Here is a 17500-nt window from a genome sequence, read left to right on the forward strand (position 1 = left end):
TTTTAACATTTATCAAGCACAGAAGAGGCACAGGTGAGGGATGGGGGGTCACTGCATAAATGCATGAAATAATCTCTGACCGAAGCAGCTTTTATCAGCGCTTGTTCAGTTTCAGCATGAAACCCTTCCCAGGGTGGATGTAGTCTCCTCCCACCTTCAACAGTCCTGCACCAAAACACAGCTGGCATACGGCCCCCAAACCCCGGCTAAGGAACTGGACTAACTAGCAGAACATCGCTGGTTTGAGTCCCATGCGGGGAGCTGTTGTTGCAACCTTGAACAAAGTGTGCAACATAAAATATCCATCTTCTACACATGGGTAGTAATTAAAATGATGAGATGTGTTCACAGTCCTGAATGGGTGCCTTGTGTCCAATGCAGGGACAGCAGGCAACATCCACCGCATAAACCGGCAGAAAATGAGCTCTTCAGCATATGATCCAAGGCAGAACTGTGCAAACGTAATGTATCTGGTGAGGGCGTAATAGGCATATGCCATCGTTAGCATGTGAACGATGTTTTCTGGAACAATACTTAGCTCTCCATCCATTAGACTCTATCAAACGACAATTAGCAATCAGCGTGACAAAAATAGCGGTAGCATTTAAAACGTTTTTAACGACGGCTAATAATCAAACAATAAGTACAACAAATCAACGGTCGAGCAGATGGGGAACACAAACAAACATCTGACACGTAATCGTCACTCACGCATATGCTCAGGCCTCCGCTACTCACGCGTTCTGTCTCCTCCTTTTTGTCAAGAGGAAGAAATCTGACAACTCTTTTGCTGAGCAGAAATGCGCGAATGTTAGCTGATATCTGGACCGTATATCTTCAGTGAGCCCTGGCCTTGACCCTGATATCGTCACTACAACGTTAGGTAAACGTATCCAATACATCAGGTGAATGTTTCGAGTAAGAAAAAGCTCCCAGTCCCAGCCATGCCCACTCAATGTTCCTGTGATATCAGGCAAGGCAATGTCATACCAATGTCAGAAAAACGCATCGCCTACATTGGATTAATATTAGACCAGGACACATACTCGCCTCTGGACAGTCCTCTTTGGTTGTGCAATAACACCATAAAAAAGGGTCACAACATCACCTGATTGTCGATTTATTGTTGATAAATGTGCAGATCAGAATCTGATGCTGCAACAGCATGTTCAATCAAGCACACACAATGAGAAAAAATAATAATATAATAATAATGTGCGTGTTTATGTATTTCAGTGGCTAAAAGTTTACAAATATGGGATCTGAAATATTAGAAAGTATCATTATTTACACAAAACTACAACACAGACTTCATCATTGAATTTAGAAGCCAAGTGTCCTGCCCAGAGCTAGATCATAGAAGGACTCCTTGCGTACATCATCCCTATTTCTACATTTCAGCAAACTAACTGACGTCGGGCAAACACCTCACCTCCACCAGGTGAGTGTTCCGAGCAGAGTACATACCCGTTTTCCGTCATGGTCTCGGTCCTGCTCACGGCCAGAGTCACCACTTCGCTGATGTCCAGCCTGCCGGTGGGCGTGGCCATCTTCTCTCTCTCGTAGTAACTGATGAAGCCTCCCTCCAGAGTGCACCACACCCGCGTCATCTCTGAAACACAGCCAGCCCCCCCCCCATGTCATCTCTGAAACACAGTCCCCCATCAACTCTGAAACACACACTGTCCCAGAGTCAGGACATCCACACTGACACAGCAAACACAGCGTCAGCAGGTACGTGATGAAAACACTCCGTAGCTGCAGACAGATCATAAGTAATAGGAAACGTAGCTGTGTGGTTTCATATAACGTGTATCTCTGCCATACGAAACATAGCTGTGTGTGTCTCATATAACATGTGTATCTCTGCCATACGAATTACTACTGTATTATTATAGGTTTGTTCCTAGGGTATTTACAGTACTAATACACTGGTCAACTTAATATGAAATGTAAAGTAAATAAATGACAAATAACAATAATGATAGTTACAATCCATGTAATAATTTAAATATTAACAGTGACAAAAGTAACAGCAAGAGCTCACTCACACTCCCAGTCACACTCACAGTCACAGTCTCACACTCACAGTCTCACACACACACACACACACACACACATACACATACACATACACATACACACGCACACACACACACACACACCACCTGAAAATTAAGGTGGCATTTTCAGTTGACTTTGTCTGTTTTTACTCCTTTGCTTGTTGCAGAAAATATCATCACTAAGGCTGTTATCTTCCCAGGCATCACTCCAAAGTGATCAAATAAACAGCGTTATTAATACTGAATAAATGTGTTGAGGACCTAGATTTGAATACGCACAGAGGAGATAAGGTCTGCTCTATTTCACCTCTACATTAATCTGGAACACAAAATGTTGCTTTCTTAAGAAAGAATATACACACAGTACTGCAATTACATTAGACACTTAGTGCTAATGTTTTAGCTACCTGGTGACTAACAAAAAAAAACATTTTCTGAAAAGTTAAATAGGAAATTGCCTCGCTTGAGAATTTACATAGTTAATGGGCGTGAAGTTCATGGAAATGTATGCCATTTTGTATTTTGGAGTCAAGACACCATCTGCTTTTCTGTTTAGTAACACACAAAAAAAAGATCACCTTCTGTCATTTCATCAACACTCAGTCTATTCGTCTCATGAATATGCTAATTATTTATCTGGGAAGCACAAAGTTGAGCCTTGTCTTAAAGAAACACAAATGGTTTTAATAAGTGCTCAGGGGCTGGGAGGGAGAGATGTGACACGCATTGGACTCCATCCGGCAGAGGTTAAAAGGTAAGATCACTCCTCACTCACCCTCCTGCTCTCTCAGACCGCTACAGCAGCTCTCACTCTCAAAGCAATATATCTGAAATTAATGTTCATTAATAATTCATATTATCTATGTATGGGCACATGGGGAATATTAACGGCAACATACAGACATTCTGGAGAGAAAAGCTCCATAGACAAGATGGCACGTTGTCCTATTGATAAATTTAAGCAATAATTGTGGCTGATTACATATACATATACACACACTCACATCTCTCTCTCTCTCTCTCTCTCTCTCTCTCTCTCTCTCTCACACACACACACACACACAGGCACACATGAAAAAGGACTGAAAAATTAAATGAAAAAGGACTCATATTTTGAATGAACTAAATCACAGTTAACAAGGAGTCTACACGAGTTTCACATTAGCATCAATACTACTAACCAATATGCATCTGCTGTAAGAGACACTTTAAAATCAATACTTTATTACATGAGTTTCAAAAGCAACATGAAAGATCTAACAGATTTTGAATGAGGTCAAGTAGTTGGTGCCCACACAGCAGGTGCATCAGCAACTGAAACGGCAAAATTATTTATTGTCAAGGAAAGAATTTTCAAAAATTATGATGGGACGTGCTAAATAAGGAAAACATGCTTTAGGAAAGAGAGGAAAAACTCACAGACTGATAGATGGACACTGGATAGTCACTAAAAACCACAAAACAACTGCCTCAAAACATAACACAGAACTGAAACTACACTTCTTTGACGAGGTCTCAACAAAAAACTACAGCTTAAGTTTCACAAAGCCAATATTTATGGTAGGACTGTGATTCAGAAACTACTTGTAATCAAGGCCAACAAGTACAATGCATAACCTGGTGTAATGAGTCTAAAACCTGGTCTTCTGAGCAGTGGAAGGCAGTTTTCCTTCAATCCGGACAGGTTTAAGTTTGGAGAAAGCAAAAGGAAGCCTTCCACCCACACTGCCTGTCCCCAACTGTTATGGCATGGGCAGCCATCTCTCTGGGGTCACTGGATGCAATTATTACTCTGCACTGTAGATTTACGGCCATGGAATATGCAGCCATTTTAGGCAACCAGGCAAACATTTTTTTCCCAGGACAAAGAACACCAGAAACACCTGCATGAAGTCAAAAACCGTCCATGGGCTCCACAGTATTTCAAGAAGGGCCGAAGCTGTTCTGAAGATGCAAATATATACTATAACACACCCACGCACACACGTACACGCACACCCACGCACACACATGCGCACACACACACACACATGGAAAGAAATTGTTTGAAGCGTTTTTGTACCGCAGGGAAGACATGGGGTGTGAGGCTTGTCATCACAAAGGGGAAAGCTCGAGAAACGACAAACACACCCAGGGGCCTGGAGTCCCCACTGAATGAAGAAAATTTCCCCATGCCAAAATGGACCCTTGGATCGTCAGATCTCCTGCATGGAGATGTCCTGCACATGTCTCTTAAGCACAGATGCTCTGCAGAATACAGACTCTGCAAAATGGTGCATATAGCTTACCATTCCACGCCCTCTACTTTCAACCAGAGGGGCTTAAACTGAGGGCTCTTTTCCTACTGTTCTCCCTTAGTGACACACTGCTGCAGAGAACCCTCTCTCCCTCTCTCTCTCTCTCTCTCTCTCTCTCTCTCCATCTCTCTCTCACTCCCTCTCTCTCTCTATATATATAGCTGATTAAGGTGCAGAAGAGAGTACTCACAACTCCAACATTCTCCAACAGCATCCATGACCGAGCACACACCATGAGACAAAATAGATATATATGATATAGTAATGTTTATGTATTTCTTACATATGTTTATGTATTTCTTACATATTTCTTGCAAAAATGCAAATCTGCGATATTAAAAAGTATCATTTTTTATACAGATGATTAACATAGACTTCATCATTAGATTTAGAAGCCACTTCATCTACCCACAGCTACCTCATTGGCTGACTGCATGTGTACATCATCTTTATTTCTATATTTTATCAACATAACCGATTGCATTGCTGGAAAATCTGTCATAGTTTAGTACTGCATGCTGCAATATTAGACCCACTAAGTTAAGATATGATTTGTGTTTTTTTTTTTTTTTGATGTCAGAGGAGCAATTCATTTTTCACCCGAAATAATCTATGCCTGACTTATCAAATGTAATTTCTGTTAAGATAAAATTGTATAAAATGTAACAGTTGAATGTAACATTCAGTGACTCCACAAATGCCCTGCTATTCACCACACATGCCCCAACAGCGCCCCCTACTGCTACCCCTACATCAAATCATCAGGACAGTATCAGGAAAACTGTGTGTGATAATGGTATATTTAGCATATGGAGTGTGTAATTTGACAGGGATAAATACCAGTGCAGATTGGGGTAATTAACAGTAGTGGTTAAGCTTTATATCCCAGCATGCCACAGAAGTGGGATGGCAGTGTGGTGCAGTGGTTAAGCTGCTGGACTTGGCCCCCTGTGGTTGAAGGTTCGACTTTCAGATGGGACAGTGCCGTCGTCTCCTTCAGGAAAGCACTTAACATGCAAGGCCTCAGGTGTTAATTGCATTACTAAGCTAGTAGTTACAATGGCTTTGTTAACTGGATACAGAGACACTATGTCACGAATAGTCTGGGTTAAAATAAAAATGTTGTAGGTAATTATCAAATAGATGTGCACCGAACCCCCCCCCCCCCCCCCACCACCTCCCCCCAGCCTGTACACACACCAACACACACATATACACACAGAAATCAGAGAGAGCGGAAGCCCTGAGGCTTAATCAGGGAATTACGTATGTGTTTGTGCTCATTACAAAGACATTTCCATGTGCTGCATCTCTCCAGTTATCTGGTGTGTGTTCCTCTTCACGCCTCCTTTGACAATGTGCTGTCTGAGACCCGGGGCTATGACAGCATCAAGGCATAATCAGCACCACACAGACACCACTCCCCCACACTCACACGGTGGGCAACACGTTCCCCAACCAAGGCAACTTACCCACAATCCCTCACTCCCTCCCTGCTTTCATACACTCCTCCTTTCCCATAATCCCACGGTAAAATTCAGACGTCTGTCTTCAGCAGGAAGTCAGCTGAGAGGAAGCGGCATTTAAAACGTCACAGTTTTTCACGTAAACTGAGCTCTGTAGCACAGGTTCAATCCCAGTTGTTTCATCAGCCTTTGATGGCCAGCAGCCCACAGCAGCAGAACAAACTGGCTTTGGTTTTGCAGGGGACAGGGGTGGGTAGGTTTGACAATTTTTCCTTGTCTCGCTGCTCTTAGGCACCCCGTGATTACCCAGGTGCCTAAGTAAGAGTTGCTTAGATGTTGTCAGGCAGGTAGCACTTTTCCTCCATTGAGTGCCCATTGTGTGATCGGAGAAAAATAAAAAATATGTATATTTGCGTGTATGGTAGGGTTGCATGTGTCTCTCTCCTCTCTCTATATATATGTATGTAATAAATGCATGCTTCATGTATACCTTATAACATAGAAGTCACTGTATGAAAAACTCTGTTCAGATAATCATCAGCACTATGGATTATCTATGTGGTTCATTTTTGGCATGACTAATCAGACATTTCCCCTTTCTCCAATTCATTTTAGATGTTCTGTTTTTTCTCCTGAGTACACCCTGAGCTTTTATTCTAAAACGAATCCAGAACAACCCAACCTTAATACAACAGCAATGCAGAACAAATAATACTGCAATATGAAAAAAATCCAGCCCTTAATAATTTCCAGACCATCAGAGTAGTACATTTTAGAATACAACCATGTAAACTGCAATGAAACAATATTTAAATGGGGAACATAACATGCTCTGAAAGTGAACTGGAGATGAGAATTGTTGAGGCAATGTGAATTGGATTTTTTTCCATTAATACTCTCCACAAATGTGTTAAAACATTTAATGCAAAATTGCAGATAAAACGTGGTTCCAATACAGCATTAGCGAGCCAGAGTATCGGTGATGGTTTTGAAAGGGGGGGGTGGGGGGTGGAGGGTTGGTTTCCTTTAAAGGGAGGCTGTGGTACCTTTTATCAGAAACTCAGCAGACATGTATGAATTATTAAATCCCCTGTATATCTATAGACCATCAAACCATTAGAGAGCATTTCAAAGTCATCCAGGAGAACACTCTTAAAAATACCTCTCTCAAACGGAACCCACATTTCCTCTTGATTTAAGAAGTTTAAATGCATAGTTTAGGGCCGACTTGTAAATTTTTTAGCAGCCCGGCTACACTTAAAACACCATTAATGCGACGTCTAAACTTGTAAGACTTTCATAATTGATGAAATAACAGGGTATTTATCAGCGCAAGTGTTACAATGCTTTTATGAAGCCCGTGTTGGAGGCGCGGGAATGCTTCCCCTTTGAAAAGGCAGCCGTTCATCTGTGAAAACGCAATTTGGGAGTTATTCAAACTGGAGCTTTCATGAGTCTCAACAGGCCGAAGCAGGAGCTGGTGCAGGCAGAGTGTCAAACACTCCAGATGTGGCTTTTTCCTCATTCTCTGTGTTTTAACTAAAAGCCGCCGATACCTACAGGCACAATGCATCAGGGAAGCGCAAGGACAGCCTCCAAACCATCCTTCACTCCTCATATACTTGGCATTAAAAGCAAACCACTTCCGTACACAGATACAGGTCTCACAATTCATTTCTAGCTGATAAACCTGATGGGAATGTGGGTGTTTTTTTTTTGTATTTTTTTTTTTAAAGAACACCACCGCCCGTTTGTTCGGTTTTTTCGGCTTTCAGTGGCGTACGGCTTTTCTCTTTGTCCTTTCTGTCTGCTGCCTGCATGCATGCTTGCCTGATTGCGTGCACAAAAGCGCGCGCTGCACACTTCAAGCCAAGGAAACAAACCACTTCAGTTATTGATGGGCATAGCATGGCTTCCATTAAAAGCAAGCCCAAATGCTCTTGTGGGCTTTCTTGCATTCGGTGCGGTTCAGTGCGGCTCAGTGTGGATCAGTGCCTCGCAAAGCTCCTCACTGACCTCCGCAACTCTGGCTGGGCTTTGTGGCTCTCCTTTTCTTGATGTGAGGCACGTGAGTCCAGCATTGAATTTAGCGTGTGAGGAGAAGGGGAAGAAGTGGATGGTATCAGTGTGTGCGTGTGTGTGCATGTTTGTGTGTGTGTCCATACATGCGTGTGTGCATGCGTGTGTGTGTCTGTGTGTGTGTGTGTGTGTGTGTGTGTGTGTGTGGGTGGGTGGGTGTGAGAGTGTGTTGTTTGTGTGTGTGTGTGTGTGTGTGTATGGGTGGGGGCAGGGGGTCTCCCAGGGGGGCAAACCCCCCCCTCTGAGAGAACAGGAGGAGGGAGCTACATCTGGAGAGTTTATAAGCAGCCCCTAGACACCCCTGTACAGCAATCTCCCCTCCTCCCTGGGGTATCCTCTAAGCCTGGCTCCATCTCCTTAATTACAGCAGAGACGCAGGAGAACTCCAGATGTTGGACAGGAGGAACACCGGAGCACTAGGTACTACAGAGTGTGTGGGAGGGGGGGCAGGGGAAAAAAAAAGTGGAAAATGATGCAGTCTAATTAAAAGTTTCAAAAATGTTAAACTTGGAGGACTGACTCACTTCGTCACAACTTTTCAACTGCGAAAAAGCTTTCTATCTCAGTGCCGCCTAATGGTGAGAATAGTTAGCAACTACCCTGCGTCCTGAAGCACAATACAGCACCTCTCTCTCCCTCCTCTCTCTCTGTCTCCGTCTCTCCCTCCCTTATAGCGTGAGCCTACACCATATTATTATCATTGCTGTTATTACTTCTTTCTTGCGTCTTGTAATACATCTATAGAACTGGGTCCAAACAATGGTCTTCAGGTGCTATAGGATAGAGTAACTTCATGTAATGGTGAGCACTGTCTGCAAACTATACGCTGTTCCTAGGAAGGTTATCTTCTGTACTTCTTGGATGTTGATGTTGCTTGGAATCCTATTGGTAAATTTTTCCAAGCCTTTTTTCACAAGCCCTAGAGCTCCTATAACCACTGGTATAATCTCTGTGGACATTCCCCATCTCCTTTTGATCTCAATCTCAAGATCCTTGTACCTATTGCTATTATTATTATGATGATGATGATTATTATTATTAGTAGTAGTATTATTATCAGTGCTGCTGGTCAAGGGCGTGAAGATGGACAGAAATCCTCAATTTCCCAGGGAACAATGATAAAACTGTACTGTAACCATTGGTGACCTCCTCCAAAGTGAAGGTGGATGGGGGACAGAGACCTTCGGTAAAGGTATGAGGATTGATGGATTTTACCTTCCAGAAGGACACTGTGCTTTAGCTCCATAAGAGAGGCAGGGGAAAGGCCACATCAATAATAACCCTGGCTTTGTGATCTGTGAGCCCAACATCTAACCCAACGGGGACGGTCATATCTAAACCAGTAGAGAAGATCTGATCTGGTGTGTGGCCAAGTTTCTAGTGAGCAGGGAAGTCAATATGTAGCTTCAGATCAATCCAACACATCAAGAAGATCAGCTTTCAGAAGGCTTTCGTGACCAGTTAAACTGTTGAGTAAAAGCAACCTAATAAGACCAACCTAATAAACTGTGGTTGTCTGGAGACAATTCTGAAAGAAAAAGCACAGTCTGGTTTAGAGGGACGATTAATAAAAATGACCAGAACCACACGAGAGCTACATTTACCTACTAAGACAGACACTCAGAAGAGCTTCGCATATAATAAGTATGGAGATCATTGTGACGTTATGCTTTAGTTTAACAAGCGGAATACAGCAACACCACTGTCATGACACACAGCGCTAGCTTCCTCATTCCGGTCCGAGGTAAACTCATTCACTCTCAGAGCTTTGCAGTCAACAGCAGAACATGCAGAAACGTTTAGCCCTTGCTCTGATTGGACACACAGAGAGGGGGAGGAGGAACTCACCATCTTTGCCCCGCCTCTCTGACAAGGACTTGGCGGCATTGACGGATTTGTAGAGGAAACCATGCAGAAAGAGAGAGGCGTCCCGAGGGAACCTCTTCTCATACACAGGGTCCAGTTTAGGGAAGTCTGTAAAAAAATAACAAGCCGTACTTTTCAAAATGTTGCAAAATTAAATTAAATTATTAAATTAAATTAAATTAAATAACAACACTCTGCAACAATGAGTTATTAACAGTGTTTGTGATTTTTTTTTTTTTGGGGTCATTGGTATGATTGAGGCCCAGATCGCAGGGGCTGATTTGCGCAGCGCTGGACTGTTTCGTGTCGGTAAAGATCGGCACAGGCAGCACGCTTCCTTTGAACACGGCAGCAGTAGCCCGACCGCCACCAGGAGACCGCTGATAAGACGCCTGCTCTAATCCACCCTGTGCACATTTGCTTTTTAAAAATTACAAAATTATTCAGTTATTTATTAGTTATTTGCAAGCGGCTCGGGGAAGCATGAGGAATCGTGGCTTACCACGTCATTCTGACAGCAGTCGGCTTCTCCAGGTTTAAATGCAAACTGCATTCTACTTCACTGTGCCGAAATTGAACTTGTCTCAGTTCAATTTGGCTCATGTTAATGTCAGCATTCTTATTGTGCTGTAGTGTAAAGACTCTGGCAGGTACACTGGCACGGGTGGTAAGAGGCTGCAATTTTAATCTGATAATCTATTTAAGGCCCCCACCCCTCAAATCCCCCTCCCCATTCAAAAAGTCCCTCATGAGGATAGTCACAGTATCAGGACCTTTGATCGCTGGTGCATGAGTTCACTCTCTCTCAGAGCAGTTCGACCATCATCCGTGAGGCAGGTCCGTGTTTTAGGCTGTGCCACTCTCTCTCCCTGGTCATTAATAACTCTAGCATGTTTGGCCCTGAACCACCACAAAACTCCGAAATATTAAGTTGGTAAAGTAAATACAAGTCCCATAACTCCAAGCCTTCCTTTAATATGCTGTACCTGACCACAGCATCTGCAATCCATAATTCTGCTGGAAAGATCTGCTAGGAAACTTCACAGAACTCTCAAGACTTACATTATTATCAATTATTAAATTATAATAATTGATATAATATTAATATTGTATTATTAATTATTTCCTCATAGTCTACATTGTTAGAATTTTTTTTTCTCTTTATATAACTTTTTTAAAATTGTGTAAACAAGAAAACATACTAAAGTACACCTTTTCTAATCATTCTTTTCCATTCGTTTACCATTACCATTCGGTTCTACTTGCAGCCAACAGTAAATAGATGGTTTGTTCATCCAAATGAACACATTGTTATGTCTCTAAAGCAATTACAAAAAAAAAACACTAACAACAAGGATGGCTAATTACTCAGGGGGTTATAAAAGCCACAAAACGCAGACTTTGGATTTCTATGGAAAGGCTTTTTAGCTTTTCTTTTGATCGGAGGGTATTTTCCCATAAGGCAGCAGTGTTTAAACAGAGAAGTCTCAGTCAGGTACCCTGACTCCTGCGGTGAGCTGGCGAGTGCAGCCGGCATCCTTCTCCAAAGCAGTGTGCCAAATAAGCAGGGGGGGGGAACGACAAATCCGCTCGCACGAAGGCCCGTGTTAGCTCCGCCCGCATCTGCCTGCAGCTGGCCCCTCCATGCAGCTGCCCCGCTGCGCAGCCGCGTCTGCGAGAGCCAAGCCGGGCGGAAACGCGGGAAAAAGGCAGCAGCGGGAGGCGAGCGAAATGCCGCCGCCGCCGCCGCGCCGAGAGCGCCAAACTCTGCCTGAGAGAGCCGCGCGCCAGCCGCTGCCTGATGCCTGCTGCCTGCTGCCTGCTGCCTGCTGCCTGCTGCCTGCTTTTAAAAAACATCCATTTCTTTTCTTTTCAAGCGCTTCACCCAGCACAGAAATAAGTTACGTAAATCAACCCGTCCGCACCGGTGCCAGGCATCGCAGCATGAGAGAGCTGGCAGCCGTGGCTTAATGTTAGGCTACAAAAAAAAACAATAAATCAGTCAAAAATGTAAAATGAACTTCTTTTGTTTTGTCTGTATACCGTTAAATACACACACACCCTCTGAAGAGTGGGATGCATATAAACACAAATGCACTTCCCCCATGCCCCGATCCCTGATCGTGACATAGGTCACATCTTGACTTATGCTTGACAGCTGCAAGTGTATGATATTCAGAAATCCATGTACATGGCCTTGCTTAAACAGTCAATGGCAGTTCTCCTCCTGGGAATCCAGCCTGCAGCCTTATGGTTTCAACCTGCATGCCTCACCCTTAGCCAGAACTCCACTACTGTTGACTGTGCTAACATTCTTCTAAAAATTATACCAGGAAGTTTGTCTTCCCATTTAACAACTATGGAGAGGGCTGCCTCACTGCGGTTGGAGGCCAGATCACTTCAACTGAAGGCCACAATGCTGGGAAAGATGTCAGATCAATTGAACAGAGGCCAGCTTGCTGCAAAAGAAGCCCAGGTAACTGCTACAGCAGGCCGGATTATGGCAACAGAAGGCTGGCTCACTGAAACAGAAGGCCAGGTTGTTGGAGGAGACGACCAGGTTACTGGAACAGAAGGCCAGGTTACTGGAAGAAAAGACCAGGATAATGGAACAGAAGGCCAGGTTACTGGAAGAAAAGACCAGGATAATGGAACAGAAGAGTAGGTTACTGGAAAAAAAAAAGCCAGACCACTGGAACAGAAGACCAGGATACTGCAGGCTCACGGCTCAGCTCACAGCTCAGCAGCAGAAACATTCCCAGAGTGTCACAAGTCTTTCTGTCCTGCACAAATTGTGGGAATCACACACTCACGTCTCATCAGTTTAATTAGCGTCTTCGATCCCCTCGCAAATTAATTCCCTCGTTCCAGGTCTGGACAACAAACGAGCCGTTTCATCACTGGCCCCTGAAGTGCAGTTACACCCCACATTTCAGCCGACCGTAAACTGAGAGGGAGACCATACAGAACCTTTCCACCCCTAACACACCACTCCCCAGTGCACAGTAGCTCCCTGCAATTATCTCTGACCCGTTTCCATTGCAGGCAGAGGGAAAGCACAGCCACACGTCCCCACTGTGCTCCTCTACAATGGGCCCCCAGCCTGCAGAGAGAGGCTGAGGGGATGTTCTCTCCAGAGACAGCCAGGCCACTGGCTGCAGGTTTGACAGATTCCCCTAGGGGAATTCCTCAGAGTGGGGGTCCCACGCTCTCATCGTTCTCCAGGTGTTTCCAGCTGCAGCTCCACAAAGAGGAAACCAGCTCTGCTGCAAAGTGACCTCTCTCTGAGGGTGAAGGTGAAGAGAGGGATGCCGGGGGGTGTGGCCCAGCACAGGGGTCGTGTGTGTGTGTGTGGTGTGTGTGCACGTGTGTGCGTGTATGCATGCATGCGTGTTTGAGAGTGTGTGTGTGAAGATGCACATCTGTATGTATATGTGTGGATGTGTATGTGTGTGTGCATGCGTTTGTGTGTGAAGGGGTGGGTGGGTTCAGTCCTGGGGAGCTGAGCAGAGTAAAGATGGCTCCTGTATGCAGCAAAAGCCCAGCATGCAGCTTCCCTGTATGCATAAAGAGCTGCTGCCACCGTCTCAGCACAGAAGCAGAGGAAAAATGTCCCTGAGACAGCGCCTTGCAATAAAAACTGTCTGCTTTTTTTATTACCTGCGACTGAAAATAAGACGCAGTGAGATGTTTGTTTGTACCTCTGCAGAGAGTTTGTACACTTCAGGAGCCGTAGCTGCAAAGCCGTTGAGCCCGAGTAAAAGTTATATCACCGAGGCTCTGTCTGTCCATTGATTGGCTGTGTCTTTAATCACATCCTTCTGCACACTGCCTCCAGGGGGAGCCACCGTTTCCTGATTGCGTGCTTTATGGAGACGGATGTGCCGTGGGTGTTCTTATGAGCTTTAAACAGGATCCTTTCGCAAAGACAGAGCTTCTCATAAACAGCACACGGTGCTTATTTTAATGCCTTTTCAAAACGTGTCCCAGGGACAGGAGAAACATGCGGCTCAGAGACGACACTGTATATGAGGCTGCGTTCAGGTTGGCATTGAACCAACAGGATCTACGCGGGTGGTTCTGTCGAGCCGCTGCAGGCTGGGCTGCTCTCTGGTGTGCGGGGGGTGTCGGGGCAGGATTGCTGGGAAACGGGACGCACCTGACAGCTTGTTGTGGTAGAGGAACTCCATCTGGAGGCGCTGGCCCGCCCTCTGAGCCAGCAGGTACGGGGTGCAGAAGGTGGGGTCTCCTGTGGCACACATGACGTCTGCACCACTGAACACCAGAGACATGGTCTTCAGGACGTCAGACTGCACCACTGCTGCACAGAGTGCCTGCACACACACACACACACACACACACACACACACACACACACAGATACATACACACACACACATACATACACACACACACACACACACACACACACACACACACACACACACACACACACACACACACAGATACATACACACACACACATACACACACACACACAGAGATACATACACACACACACACACACACACAGATACGCACACACACACACACGCGCACACACACACACACACACACACACACACACACACACACACACACACACACACAGATACACACACACACACAGATACATACACACACACACACACACAGATACGCACACACACACACACACACAGATACATACATACACACATACATACACACATACACACACACGCACACACACACACGCACACACACACACACACAGATACATACACACACACATACACACACACGCACACACGCACACACACACACACACACAGATACATACACACACACATACACACACACACGCACACACACACACACAGATACATACACACACACACACACACACACACACACACACACAGATACATACAAAAAGACACGCACACATATAAAAACATGCACACATGCACGCACACACACACATATACACACATGGAGAGACACACAAATACACACAGGGATGAACAAAAGTTATCTCTCTAATTAGTGTAATTATAAGATTAAAGGGACAGATATGTAGACAGACAGAGACAGACAGAAAAAAATATTAGCTTATTAAATGAAAAGAAATATGACAGTATAATACATCCTCTGAGACCAAACTAGAAAGGGAAAAAATACAGGGAAAACTGTAATTCTGTCAAACGCACGCTTCATCTGAAACTCCAAACGAGCACACATTATCGATCCACAGAGGAACAGAGCATCCGCTCAAGAACAAAGCATTTCAAACCGGCCTCTGTCTATATGACCATCTCTCTTTCTCTCTCTCACACACACACACACACACACACAGAGATACACACACAGATACACACACATACACACACACACACACACACACACACACACACACACACACACACAGATACACACACAGATACACACACATACACACACACACACACACACACACACACACACACACACACACACACACACGTACACACACAGATACACACACATACACACACACACACACACACACACACACACACACGTACACATGCACAGACACACACACAGATACATACACACACACACACACACACACACACACACACACACACGTACGCATACACAGACACACACACACACAGTCATACCAAGGCCCATCAGATCTGTAGCAGACTGGAGCAGATCTCATACTCTGTGCATCAGGGCCTGGCCAGCTGCCTCCCCACATGTGTACCATAATGGGATTTCCCTGGAGACAGGGGCCATCATGTCTGCGCTAGCAGGCCAGCACAGGTGACACAGAGGCCATTTGTCTGATCCTTTCTCACATCTCACATGCCTGTCCCAGGAGAGACATCACAGCAGGTCTTTCTGTTATCTCCCACCATGCCATCTTTTGACCTTCTCTCTCTCCCTCCATCTCCCCAAATCTCTCTCTCTACCCTCTCTCCCTCCCTGTCCCTCTACCTCTCCCACTCTCTCTCTCTCATCCTCTCTCTCCATCTTACCTACTTTCTCTCTACCTTTTCCCTCCCTGTCTCTCCATATCCCCCACACTCACTCTCTCCACCCTCTCTCTCACCCCCTTCTCCCCATCCTCTCTCTTTTCCTCTCTTCTTCCTCTCTTCCCTCCTTCCCTTATCCCCACCCTTTTCTTCTCCACCTTTACCCTCCTTCTCTCTCTCACTCTGCAGGAAGCATACCATCGCCACAGTAACATTCCTGACACACACTGGCCGCACTTTCCTTGTTAACAATTCTTACCGCTACCTACCGCTACCTACGTATCACTTTGAGGGTGCAGGCATTAAAGACCTAGACACTGCACAACAATGAAAATGACTCACTGCCAAACCCTCCATAATGGCCTTCTTGGCAGCAGTCAATCCAGCAAATAAAAGATGTCTTTATTGTGCAGAGTAGCAGAGTCATCCCCAAACACCTGCAATCCAGGCCACAAAGACCTCTCTGTGTCTGCGGCACCTGAAAACATCGATACTACACTTTTTCCCCACTGATGCATTATGGGTGGGCATTCCCTCTACATATGTAGGTATGTGTCTACTGCTCCTTTAGAGAATCTATTACAAGAGCAAGTGTCCAATCCAATATCCTCACCTGAAAACTACAATACAAGGTGATAAAAAATCCAATATAAAAGCTCCTGTCAAAAATAGCACCTAAATTATTAAATTTCCTTTTCTGAACAGAGGAAGAAACTGAGAGAGCACTGGTGTTGGGAGGCTCAGACGTCTTGTACGGGGTTGCTGTGAGACCTTGCGAGCTGTTTATGGGACACACAAATCAGGTTGAGGGGTGAATATGTGAATCCTTATTCCAAAAATTTGCAGAGCCTGAGCTACACCAACTATAGCATATTTTGATACATACATACACAACTTTATCATTAAAAACATCACGCAACATGCACACGTTAAGGTTATCCGTGTCTGATTAAGGAAGGGTTTAGATCCTGGCAACAAAAGACCAGATTCCTTTCTTTCTATGTTCTATGTCTCGGTTTTGACAATTTACAGGAAAAAGTTGAAATAGTTTATTTTTTCATTGAGGTATGGGTAATGTCTATAGAAGAAGTATTTTCATCTACTTTTGCATTATTAAACATGCACCAGGTCATTTTTACCCAGAACATTCTTTTTTTGTTCCTGACATTTGAACATAGCACAAGGGCTAAAGTGCTTCTGTGGAGTTCTGCTCCCAAAAAGATCTGGTTCCACCACCTGCCTACAGGGGGCAGCACACAGCATTTTAAATCTTTTTCCCCTTGCTGAGGAGACAGCATCATACAGGGTTAGGCAGTGATTCCGACTAAATGCCTGGGTGAGAGGTACCGTAAAGCACGCAGTAAACGAACCCGCGACCCTGTGGTTCCAAGCCCCTCCCTTAAACGCCTCGTCACAGTGACAGCTGATTTGTGGATCAGGGTGAGGTGGACCATCCCTGTGCTGCTGTTCGCAGTAATACCCAGACCGACCCGTTAGGACATTTCAGTGAGTACAGCGGTCAGACCGACAGAAGTATAGGGGTTCTCCAGCCTACAGTGGCTGAGACTGCACTGGATCAGCACCGACACATGTCTGATACACATGTCTGATGCCCTTCTCTCCGCCCCCTTCCCCCAGGCAGCCAATCATCCAGCAGACACCCAGAAGACCATCCGTCTCCCAGCAGGACTGGGTCTGTCCTCATGCCAGGGCATGAGTAGGCA

The 17500-nt window shown here is 44.9% G+C and overlaps 1 protein-coding gene across 2 annotated transcripts in view; it reads right to left on the minus strand.

Annotated features, from left to right (window-relative positions):
* zmp:0000000660 (arf-GAP with Rho-GAP domain, ANK repeat and PH domain-containing protein 2) overlaps nucleotides 1-17500 on the minus strand; it is a 97496-nt gene that overhangs the window by 31882 nt on the left and 48114 nt on the right. For both annotated transcript variants that reach the window (XM_036551564.1, XM_036551563.1), the window contains exons 14-16: nucleotides 13931-14105; nucleotides 9754-9879; nucleotides 1468-1612 (exon numbers count right to left, since the gene is read on the minus strand). In XM_036551564.1, coding sequence (XP_036407457.1) covers nucleotides 1468-1612; nucleotides 9754-9879; nucleotides 13931-14105 — 446 coding nt within the window. The remainder of the gene's footprint in view (nucleotides 1-1467; nucleotides 1613-9753; nucleotides 9880-13930; nucleotides 14106-17500) is intronic.

This window comes from Megalops cyprinoides, chromosome 18 (genome assembly GCF_013368585.1).
Source record: "Megalops cyprinoides isolate fMegCyp1 chromosome 18, fMegCyp1.pri, whole genome shotgun sequence".
Classification (NCBI taxonomy): domain Eukaryota; kingdom Metazoa; phylum Chordata; class Actinopteri; order Elopiformes; family Megalopidae; genus Megalops; species Megalops cyprinoides.